The sequence below is a fragment of the Acanthaster planci genome, linkage group LG17 (genome assembly GCF_054643075.1).
Source record: "Acanthaster planci isolate LZ-2023a linkage group LG17, COTS_SCS, whole genome shotgun sequence".
NCBI lineage: Eukaryota > Metazoa > Echinodermata > Asteroidea > Valvatida > Acanthasteridae > Acanthaster > Acanthaster planci.
In genome coordinates this window covers 12,483,979-12,496,344 of record NC_141793.1, presented here as the reverse complement: position 1 = coordinate 12,496,344, position 12,366 = coordinate 12,483,979, and the positions used below count along the sequence as shown (strand labels likewise).

The window sequence follows — 12,366 nt, the reverse complement described above, 5'->3', positions numbered from 1 at the left end:
GGCTGAAATCAATGCAACAGCACATCTAAACGTAAACACGTGTCATCGTGTAATCTATACGGCACATTTCATCCTCATTAGCTACATTTTTGGTTCACGGATGAAAGTCGCGATGGGCTACATGTTTATTTCCCCAGTCCAATCCAAGACCCCCGGATTCATAAATTCTGGAACATTCCCTGGCGGGAGAGAAGAGGGGAGACAGAGAGGGGAAAAAAAGCCACTCGCACAAACACTTTCAGCACCCCTAAATTTGAAATTCTTAGGGGAGGAGGGTATATGACAGATGATTTGCCAAAGGGTTTGAACCCATGCATGTCCTGTTACCCCTTCTATATCAATCTTGACGGTGCAATTTTTTTTTTTTTTTTCCGAGAGAGATTGTTGTTACCAAGCTTCTGGTGTCTCTGACAGGGTGCTGGACAGGGGTGGGTGACACAGAGGGACTGGAAAGCTGTGAATTCTTGCACTAATCATGAGTGGGTTCACATAAAGGGCTAGGGAATGACAACTTAAACTAAAAAAAAAAACAAAAAAAAACAGAAACCTTGACAACATGAAAAATGAGAGGGACAAAAAGTTACGCATAAAACTACTCCATAATGTGGATCAGAATGTTACTGTCACAGACAGGCATAAAAACTTTGCCACTTTGTGGTTCGTAGTCATTGTGGGGGCATTTATAATGGCTTTCAACTGTGAACTAGAAACTGTGAAAATGACATCTGTGGACAGGTATTCTTGAGAGATGTTTGATCCAATTCCACCCACCATCTACAGAAAGTTCCAGCTCTTACCTTGAAGACTCCTACCTTGTGAACTTTAAAAACTTTTATACATAACCATCCACAACACGGGACGATTCACAATAGTGCGCCACCAAGAGTTTGCAATGCGTTGGCCAATCGTAACATGCAAAATTTGTCGACCCCATTCTAAACACGCACTGGGTCGAAAAATTTCGTGCATTGTGATTGGCCAACGCGTTGCAAACTCTTGGTGGCGCGCTATTGTGAAAAGGCCGTATTTAGCCAACATTTTATTGTACTCTGATGGTATACCGTGCACTGTTACCCTAACAGTCCCAAATCCTCTGATTTCAATATGATTTTACACACTCCCTTGGCAGTTAGGATTAATGGCAAACCTACATACATGTATCTAGGAAACAATGGATAGCCACTACACTCTATAATCCATTCAAATACAACCAAAAAAACCTGGGCATGGCTTGTGTTGATCCAGAGAGTAAGGAGAGAATCATACCTTTGTCCCTTTTTCTGTGCATCGGATGGGTGGGCATGGCGTTTGCGAGAGGGATCCATACCTTGTCCCATGGCACCTCGCATCCCTCCACTGTAAGGAGGTGGCATTCCTGGGGCCATACGCTGCCCCGAACCACTGGGCCTCTGAGGAAAGAAGGCAAAAACATTTTACTTGGTATCACTACCCTTCTAGGCCCTTCTGATCTTGATCTTAAAAACTCTCCACTGAGCGGACTAAGTAGCATTTTGAAATATGCTTCAACTTCAATAAATAAAACACTCAGGGGCCCTATTTCATCGAGCTGCTTAAGCACAAAATCTGCTTAAGCATGAAAAACCTTGCTTGACAAATCAGGTTACCAGCCAAAACTCCATGTGATGCATATTGTTTTGGAATGGTATTCACCTGTCTTTACATTAGCATGACAATCACAATTTGAGCTGGTAAACTTTGTTTTTTTAAGCATGGTTTTTTGTGCTTAAGCAGGTTTATGAAATTGGCCCCAGATCTCTCAGCAAAGCTACTTCTCTTTGTACCTGCATCATTGGAAATGCCATAATATAAAAAGGGGAACGGGAATACAAACAGAAACCAAAATCTCTACACAAACAAAAGCTGCTCTGAGCAAGTAGCTTGAACAGTTAAATTCATGTACAATTTTTGGGGCTATGGTATTCTACAATGAATGACCTAGAAGGTACTGAGCACAAGCATTTTTGCTAAGCACAGAAAGCAGTTGATTAGCAATAACAGGTTTACCAGCCAACACTTTCATGCCATACATACAGTTTGCGATCAGTTCTCAGCCATATTTCTGCTCAGCACACATACGTACGTGTACATGTATTTCTAAGCAATTTTCTGTTTCATACAGTTACCATGGAATTAGCCCATGGGCATTGCCATTGATGGGGAAGGGAGGGAGGGGTGAGCATTGCCAGGATATTTTCAGGGGGTGGAGGACAAAACTTTATTCACAGGGAATAATATGGGAGGGGGTTCAGCTTCATGACCTGATCTAGCACTGATAATGGAAGGACTGATTTTGACTTTTCTCTTTTGTCATTTTTTTGGGGGGGGGGGGGAGAGAGAGAGGAGGAGCATCCCCCTTGTCCCCCTTTGCAATGCCCACCAATCAGGCCCATGCTCTGAGCAACCATAATTTGACTTTGTAGAGGTAGTAGAAAAAGGAATTGGGAAGCCTTGGCTGCGTGAGTTGACCCACTTACTCAGCAGGAGAAAGTAAACCCAACCCCAAAAAACCCTGGCCTGTCAAAACACAAAGTGTGAAGGTTTACGTTTCCTAACAAAAGACGTTACACCAAGGTCTAACTGACCACACCAAGCCAAGACAGCTTTGTTACTCTATGTTTCCAAAAAAAAAAAAAAAGGGCGGGGAAAACAGAAAAAAGTGGAGGCATGATGATTATCTCTCATGCATCTGATCGTGTCCGCATTCTTGAACAATGAAACAAATGATTGGTATTGGAATGCTGGCCTTGGTCATAGAGGCACACAGGTATGGAGATCACGCATATGATTGGATTTGTTCCAAAAGTACACTAGGCATTGATCAAATTGTTTGGAGAACTCCCCGCTGAAATATCAAATCTCTGTTTATGCTGTAACAAAGCAACATGTGTCAAATAGTGGGCAAGAACAGCCATCTTGTTTCCAAAAAATACCCAAAAGAATTAAAGGGGGGGAGAGTGTGTTCCCTTAGCAGTTCACAAGAAGAAGTTGAGAACGTGGGCCTACTCTGCTACTTTGATGTCTCAATTTTACATCCTGACCAAGAAACAATGACAAAGAGAACTGCAAAGGCAAAAGGTGAACAGAGCTGAAATGAAACCTGTGGCAATTCACTCAGCAACAGGTGTGGAGGGTATGCAGACTCAGGCGCATTTGCCCACAGTAAGCTCCCTCTGCTTGGACAAAGCTGGCTGGCCCTGCTAGTTGATCTGTCAGTGAAGTTGTAATCTGGAATAAACCTGGTACCAGGCCCCCCCAAATGATCCAGAACAGGGACTCATGAAGAGCTCTCCAATTACCTGACTCTGGACCCCACTGGCATTATTTTCACATTGGGTCAAGGAGGGAGGACAAGATTCTTGGGTCCTTTTTAGTGCATTTGCACCAAACAAGTTTAAAAAGTGTGCAACATATTACTCATGAGTTAAATTGTTTTCATGGATGGCATTTTCAACTCAAGTCTTTAAATTAAAGCTTTTGCATGTAACTACCTGACTTGGTTTTTACTAGCTATACACCACAAAAAAAGCTGCATTGAGATAATTGTTTATAACATTTGCTCTGCAATACAAGTTGTACATGTAAGATACTTGTAAGTAGAAATTTTCTTAACAAAGCTAGTAGACAAACTACTCTGATGCTCTTGGAACCTACGGGACAGGCCAAAGTGGTCAAAAGGTCATTCCTCCCATTGAAACACGCCCTACTAATATCTTGTCCACAGGTTCGCCTGATTTTTTCCAAGTAAATTGTCCGACCCTGGCTAATGACTTTTAAATTAACATCCGCAGGCTGTGCAACTCGCAAGAAGTAAGGGGTCAAACCTCACTGCTAATCACTAAAATGTGGTCACAATTTTCACTTTTTTGTTTAAGCTGAAGATTTCCATTCGGTCCTTCTGCACAAATCTCAAAAAGCAAGCACTGCCGTGACCCAAAGGGCATTCCAAGTCATTATGACTATAATGTGTGCCGTCTCTCCTCGCTGCTTGCTCTGATGCCATTTAAGGGGTTAATTTCTTGTCACCTCCCTCCCCGTGAAGATCCGATAGAAGTAGACCGCCCATCCTGCCCTCAATCCTTTGTCATTGCTCCAGCGGGCAGAGAACAAAGCGTCAAATCTGGGAGACTGGGCGGCCACAAATTCTCAAGCATTCTTCATCGACAGTGGATTGTGGGTACAATAAGAAAGGATGCAGCAGAGAGAGAGGAAAAAGATGATTGGATAATTTGGGAAACAGAACTGCTTGGCAGGGGAGGTTGAAGGATTTGCGGGCGGTCGTTTTGGGAACTCTCTTCAGGTAGATCAGGTCCACATTTATATATAAACAAGGCACATAATTGTTCATTTCCCGATGCTATTCAATCTTAGCAGACTCTTAGTGCCCATAGGGTACTGTGCATGGAGTTCATTGCTAACACCTCTGATCTGAAGCACACTGTGACAGTGGCAGGCCACTATCAGCCGAATAAAAGGAAACAAAACATTTCGTACAAACTCATGAAGAGACAGATGGAAAGATAAAGACTGTGATTTGAATAAACACTAATGTATAATATTTTATAATCAACCATTCATTTCATTTTGAGATGAACAGAAGGAATGCATTTCTTTTGAAAAGCAAATGTCATGGTGCGGAAAAAGGGTTCTAACCAAGTCTTCTGCTGATTATTGAAATGCTATGTAATGTACATTTTTGTATGTACAACAGAAGAATTCTGCCCAAGTTTTCTGGTACCAAATTTCAATATTCCACAGCATGATTTAAGATAAAAATTATAAGTGCTATTTGCTGCACTCACCCTCAGTCAGTGTATGTGTAAATTTCCAAAATTATTGTGTATTGCTATTAAAAAGGGGATACTTATTTTCATAAGGCAGTTTTTAACGTATTGAAAACTAAAAAAAAAAACACATAAATTGAACGCCAACTAGCCATTATCAATGGCAAAACACCTGTGACAAGTAACACATCATAAATGCTCGGCTTAAGTGCATACGTAAGTCCACATTCCAATCGATGAGTTATGGATGGAAGGTATTTACAGCAGTATTAAAAACTGAAATCTGTTATGTTAGAGCCTCCAGCTTGATGTGGGGGGAACCATCTGGAGGTAATCAATCAAGGTTCCATGGCTGGAAATGGCTCAAACTCCTTCTTAACAATACTCAGGGGGACTAGCCAGTCGTTCACGGCATTTGCTCCAGTAAATCACGGTCAATTTGGGTGGAGTGTTTTAATACTTCCTCTATGAATGTCCCATTAGTTGCTTCCATGAGGCCTCTACAACACATTCATGTAGTGGATGGTGTCCTTTTTTAAGAGTCTGGAGGGGTAGAGGTGGTTGGTCTTTTAATCTCTTCTTAGCCTGGTGGGGTTTCAGTTGAGATGCTGACATCTTGGGCAAGTTGGGTTTCTACTTAGGTTTCTTCAGTATTACCCTCTGTGTAAAGTCCCCAAGGCCCAGGGTCACATTCGTTATGTTCCACAGCCAATTTACTCAAGTTCAAAATCATGGATTTTGGACCTGAAAAGTCACACTGTCAAAAACATACTGTTATGTTGGTCCGTCGGGAACCCTACCCAAAAAGATCTTGAGTTATTTCTGAAATGGTGATCAAGTGTCACCCTTCTGACAAACATGACATGCCTGTATGGTATTCAAAAACCTGTAGGTGTATGGTAGTTGAAAACTAAGAACAGTTTGTCAAGACAAGTAAGCACAAAACATGTTTCATAGGTAAAAATTTGTCCTCGGAAATTGCAAACCAAATAATGTCAAAGATTAAGGATGACTGGAAAATGACAGTTAAATAGGCGGTGTTGGGACGACACATTCTGGGTGTGGTTTTCTGGTGCACCAGGAAGTGTTGTATTTTATGTACTATTTCAATTGTATTCGTATTCTTAACATATTAATATAGATGTTAGTTTTATTGTTTTATATTGTAAAGCACCTTAGAGCCTTTTTGGATTAGGGTGCTATTATCAGTGTGGTAACATAATAATAATAATGATGAGACGCAGCTTTCTGTGGAGGACAATCTCTAGATTTAATGCCACGGACCTTGTTCCTTGCTTTTCTAAGGCCAAGAGATGGCCAACTTATCACCATTTGAAGCCCCCCAAAATGATCTCTGCACTCTGCCTCAAAATGGCACAAAAACAATTGGAGCCAATTACTTATCAATCTAAATTTTAAGTAAATAATAGGAGAAGAAAATGGATGGTTTCCCAGAAGAAATTTTGACTACAAGACATCAGACACGTACGCCAGAACCTTACGCAAGCAGTACATCCTTGGGAAAATATTGGTAACCCATGATCTTTACCTTGCAAAAGCCACCCTCGAAAAAATCTTTCAATCTCCGTGTCACCAATTTACATGTACCAATCCAAATAAATAGGTGCCCATGATACAACAATTTACTGAGTGGTAAAGACTATTTTGCGAGGGCCGAGGTGTACAATCCGGCGCTTAATTGGTCCCAGAATATCGTTAAGTCTTTCATGTGGGTCTTTGGTGGCTGCTGAAAGCATGATTGAACACGCTGTTGACAAGTCAGGAGAAGCCGTCTTGATCTACGTGAACTGTAACTGCTCACGAGATGAAGGAAGTGACAGCAGGGTTGTGGAGAGGACAGCAGATAAACCAGACCTTTTTACGATTTTGTCACCTTTATAGATGGGAAATTTCAATTAGTGCTGGGAGGTATTAACTAACAACCTAACAAAATTAACTGAGAAAATTTGATTAGGAATGTTATCACATCTGGTAACAATAAGAGCATATATAAGACTTAAAGGTTTTCATGGTGAAAGAAACTAGATTTGTAGTAAAGATTGAGGTAACACCATGTATTTATCTCTTCTTTGAGTATGTAAGGTTCTTCCCCGGTTCTACTCAAAGAAGAGATAAATACATGGTGTTACCGCAATCTTTACTACAAATAAGAGCATACTTTGATGAAAAAATGTAACTTGATGAGCAGGCATTGTGGAAAAATTTATAAGAAGTAAGAAATCAGGCATTTGATTCATTCATTGACTAATTTACCTGGCCAGTGAAATAACCAATAAATTAACAACCTATCAATCAAACTACAAGTCCAAATACTGACTGATCAAGTTCCGCGGTCAACGAAGTGGCATTCAGGAACTCAACCGAAGAGAATCCTGAGGTTTCACTCATGGATGTGAATACACTGACATGTGGGGGAGGGATGTACACCGACTAATTCAGTTCTGTGAAAGCGGCCAAATATAACACTGTTAGCAATTTCAAAAATCTTGGGCCAAATCCTGACAAAAGTACATGTAGTTAAAGACTCCTCTGAACCCAAGCAGGCAATCTACTCTTTTCGTAATCTGCTGTCAACAACTCATAGAAGAATGGAATGCTTAGGGAGGGGAACAACAGTGGGAGAATATTACCCATCTATAGGGCACATCAGTAGTAAGCTGGGGCATCGTACTTTCACCTGTTACTCCACGTACGGGCCGGTAACTCCTCACATGCAGGGTTGAACCTCCAGTGGCCCGGGTAACAACCGCTCTGGATTTCCCTCACACAGCGGGTTTCGAGGGGATATCCGATTAAGAGAAATATGCCCCAGTGTACATTTTCATTAAGTGTTCACTTGAGGTCGGAGAGGGGGAAGTGGAGGGACTACACAGGGCAATTGTTGGAAGTGGATACTATTGTTGGGGGGGGGGGAAAGAGATCGTCCATTGTGAGTGCAGAGATGGCATCGTATGCATGGTGGTTGAAAGAGGTTTCAATTGTAAACAAAAAGCTACCAGTAAGCAAGGAACGTGATCACTGTGGGGACGTATGCCAAGGCAAGCGCAGTTGAGCCAGAGTTCACTGCTGGGGAATTGCTTTGACAAGTAAGGCGATGTAGCCGAGACAGTTTGAAAGGCTTCTTGAGACCAGCAGGGTGTAAATGAAGTGGACAGCAATTGCTAGAAAAAAAATTAAAAAATACAGGTAATTAAAAAAGGGGTCACTCTGTTGATCAATGTAGACCTGTGGTGGTGTTAGCTTTGGGTCAGGTTTTCCTGCAGAACATTTTCTTTTGTGCAGCAAACGGACCCACTTTGTCTTGGAGAGAGGGGGTGCACATGTTGTGTCATGGTAAGTGTTTTACCCCTGTCCCTACAAACTTAAAGTATAAAGCTTCACTGAAAGATATCAAGGGTTATCATTTCATAGCAGTGAATAAAGGAGTTTGTCATGAACTTGGATATAATGACTTAGTGAAGTCAGGGATACCAGATTTCATGGAATTGTGGGCAGAAACATCGGTCTGCGCCTATCAATGACAATGTGTCACTTTCTCACCCAAAACTGACCAACCCCTTGCCCTCTCTCTATTAACACCCCAGTCAGCCATCCCTCACCACCCTGCAATGACTCTCTAATTGTAGACTCTGCCCTGCCTTGCCTACCCCTCTGGCACACTCCCTGTCTCACCTGGTAAGGGGATATATATGCCCTGTGTGTCAACAAGGGCTGGAGAGGGGTCCTCTGGGGGAAAGTAAGGCACCCTTGGGACAGGACACTCAAAATTGGGTATTGTGACAGCTAGGTGCAGTCAGTTCTGTGTTGAAGTTTTAAAGGGCTAGGTACAAATGTGCAAAGTGCATGTACGGTTTGCGTATTACTGTAGGTTAACTATGTTCACAGACCATGCAACAAAACTTTGAGGATATGCCCTGGGTTCAAGCACATCAATCTGTGTAAGTACATGTATGGAGGAACCTTCTCATTCCTCCAAGTCCAAGGTACAGACATTTATCTTGACGCCACCATGTTTGTCTTGTTTCCTGTAGACAAACTGGAAATAGTAAGACATCTTCACAAAATAAATAATTGATAAAAGGAAACAGACTATTTGTCCTTCCAGCCTCAGTTAGTTACACTGCTTTGAATGGTAGAAAAGCAAGATGGATGCACCATGAGAGAGGTCTATGAGGGGAGCCTAAGGACTATAAGCAATCATGTAATGATGTGGACAACAGTATCACCCACCTCAACACAACAGCTTATACTTCATGCATGCTATCACAAGCATCATACACGTACATGAATGTACTTCTCTCAGCTTCACCACAAACCAAACTTTAAAACCCAAACTATGGCAGATATGCAAAAACCGGACACAGGTAGGAGTTTCTGCGGAAGTGTTTTTACGCTGATACACATACTTGGCTTTCGTGGGAAAGTTTGAAGGTGTGTGTGTGTACGTGCAACTGATTAAGCTTACGATAATCAGGAATTTCAAACCATTTCAGAAATTTGTGCAAGGCTGACAGGACAGTTTATCTTAACGTGTTAATAACTAAGATCAGTGTGTTTATTCCCACCAAGCAGAAGGGTAAAAATAGAAATTCTTGGCATGGTTCAGTATCTGTTTTAATGACCAGGTGTGCTAGGAGCTCTGGCTTTTGAGCTTTGAGGAAAAGTACAAACCAAGGCTGTCAGCCGTAGCTCATTATCGCACCCAGGTAAAAATCTGTTCATTGCGGAAGACTGTTGACAGTGGAGGAGAAAAAAGAGAAAGAGAAAAGGACGGGCAAAGGTAACGACTCGCAGGAAAGTTCAAGGGATGTTCCGTGCAAATTTTGTACGCGTTGACTGAGATGTAAATGAAGCGTTGTGTCACCCACAGCTGTTAATGTATACGAATAAAGGTGTGCGATATTTTGATAACAGGGTCTGAGTTATCCTTTGGGGATGGCTCAGACAAATTTTCCAATTTTTTTTGGGGGGGGCGAGGGTGTGAGTGGGACACAAGAGTTGGCAGTGATTGGGAAACAAGGCGTAGAAAGATTAAAAACTTTCTATATTTACATCTTTTTAAATTTAATAAATTTAAACAATTTAAGCCACTTGCTTGTTGTAAATGACGGAAATGAAACTCGGGTCCATTTCATAAGTTATTCTTATCAGCATTATTAGCACAAACATGTGGTAAGGATAGTGCAAAGTGAATTACACTATAGGTCCACTGGTGCAACCTGACTTTTTTTCTGATGGGAGGGGGGAAGTAACATATTCAGGAAGCAATTATGATACAAAATATAACAATGTAACACATTTGGGGAAGTTTTGTGTGGAGACTAACAATTGCTGTCAAAGGTGTGTCAAGCACACAGGTGAATTAGTACCACTGTAACCTTTGGCACGCTTTTGATGAAAACTGTGGCTGTAACACAAACACTACAATTGAAGATTTTCATTAAATTCCAACATATCTCTTACAAAAATACATGTATTAGAATTTGTAGCATAAAAAGTCAAAAGTCAACACAACTGTCCAAGTTTCTTTCTGTGCAGTTTCAGGGATTTCATTTAGGAGATCAAAAGTACAGGTGTGCAGGTCTTGGCTTATTTGCTACACTTGTTTCAATGACAAAAATTATTTTATAAAACAAAAAACAAAAAAAGCAAACTGGCAGAAAACAGCCATATCGACCCCGGGGCACTTAATACCACCATTCCACGTCGCAAATACGAGGGGCCATAATTTATTGTTTGAACAAAAAATTCCACGTGTCAGGCTGCGGTTACGGCCACAAAAGTCAGGCAAGGGAACTTGACCAATCATCACTTGGCTCACACATTCCGAACTGGCAACATAAATGGTCATATTTCTGGGAATCACTGCGTGGTGCGGACAGTGGTGGCATTAACTTGAGGGGGGGTTGACTGTCAGATCAATGCAATGGCAAGGAGGGGGGGGGTAATGGCTTTCTTGACACTCTGTGAAGTGACATAACAAGAGGGGAGGTGGTACCTGTCATGTGATGTCTGAGTGATGAGCAAGGCAGCTTGAAAAATTAACGAGGTGCGGGCATGGATTTTAAAAAAAGTTCAGAGGCAAGCGTACAGACTGATTGGTGAGTTTACAACAGATTAACCACGGACGGTGTGGGGGATGGATTCAGGTATGAGAACATCAGTCTATACTTAGATCCTCGACACATGCAGCACGCTGCTCTGGGTAAGTTCGCACCAACATCAATAAGCTATCTTACGCCATCGTGAGCAGTACGCTGTGCTAACCAAACAACCGCAATCACCGCACTGCTAACCTACACAGGCAGAGAGGTAAAGTACCCAGAGAACTTGCCACGTTTTGATGCCATGTTTCGACACTGTCTTTCTCACCGGGTTTGTGGCCACTTTTCCACCAAACACAAACTTCCTTGGTGACAATAATATAAAAAAGGGGGACCCTACAGGCATTGAGCAATGCACACAATTTTCGAGGGTCTCTCTTTTCTTCGCCCGCTTGGACGAGCAGAGGTGTTGACTGCAATTGACCTGGCAGCCGCAATAACCAACGACAGCGGAAGAAAAACTGTCAAACCCACACAGCTTATACTGTTACTTCTGACGACACAGGTGCAGCAACAGCAGCAGCGACACTGACCTCTTCCCTCAGACTTAGGTTTTTAACCCAATTTCGCTGGAAAACCCTTTTCTACTGGACAACCCCCAATGCTGCATTACTCGACTGCATTGTGTACACCTCTGCCTTGCAGTCTTGAACTTTTGTAACACAGACTCTGTCTCACGCAACGCTCGTAAATTTGAAGGACCCGGTGTCCTACTTTTTGGAAACAAACTTTGTAGTTGAGAGTATTCAGTATCTAACTTGGGACTCTGGAGAAGTGTTGCGATTCCAAGATGCTCTCGTCCCAAGAATGGATGCAAAAGTAAAATTTGCTGTTACTGTGCTAGAATTGGATGCAACAAGTGTCTCTCTCCTGTGGATTTACCATGACTGAATCCTGTGAGTGGTTCCTACATGAAATCTGGTAAGCCAGGATCTAATCCTTTGGAGTGTCATTTTACAAATAAATGGATCTTTTATAAAGTCTACAGTGTATCATCAAATTTGGAGACATGCTGTTGAATGGTAGTTCAGAAACAGACCTTTTCTGTTTCAAACTTTGCAAAACAGCCAAATTTCACTTACCTAATGCTTTTACATCTACTGATGTGAGATTTGAAGGAGTGAAATGTACCTAAGAGTGGAAAATGAGACGACTGGGGTGCTTTGTTGATAAACCACAGTTGCAATAACAATTGAATTAAAGCTTTAACACTGACTGCTTTCAAAAATGATTCTAAGCAGGAACAATGGTACTGACAATCTTGCACGTCCTTGAACAAAACGAACTCTGCCAACAGGCACTAAAAAATGACTTTTGTGCAGCTTGAGAAAACTGACATCTTGGCACCATTATTTCCCTCCATACACTGGCTCCATAACTCATCTCTCCGTGGAAAAAGAAAAATATATTTCGATGAGACCAGGGCAAAGGGTGTTATC

The 12,366-nt window shown here is 41.8% G+C and overlaps 2 protein-coding genes across 7 annotated transcripts in view; one reads left to right on the top strand and one right to left on the bottom strand.

Annotated features, from left to right (window-relative positions):
- Positions 1-12,366, bottom strand: part of LOC110973333 (SWI/SNF-related matrix-associated actin-dependent regulator of chromatin subfamily D member 1-like) — a 102,294-nt gene that overhangs the window by 59,788 nt on the left and 30,140 nt on the right. For all 3 annotated transcript variants that reach the window (XM_022224047.2, XM_022224046.2, XM_087148054.1), the window contains one exon: positions 1,267-1,409. In XM_022224047.2, coding sequence (XP_022079739.1) covers positions 1,267-1,409 — 143 coding nt within the window. The remainder of the gene's footprint in view (positions 1-1,266; positions 1,410-12,366) is intronic.
- Positions 1-12,366, top strand: part of LOC110973335 (steroid 17-alpha-hydroxylase/17,20 lyase-like) — a 39,599-nt gene that overhangs the window by 9,038 nt on the left and 18,195 nt on the right. For 2 of the 4 annotated variants that reach the window (XM_022224054.2, XM_022224051.2), the window contains exon 1: positions 10,800-11,848. The exons of the other annotated variants lie outside the window; for them this stretch is intronic. The gene's annotated coding sequence lies outside the window, so the exon portion shown is untranslated. Of the gene's footprint in view, positions 1-10,799; positions 11,849-12,366 lie in introns of those variants that run through there. 4 annotated transcript variants of the gene reach the window in all.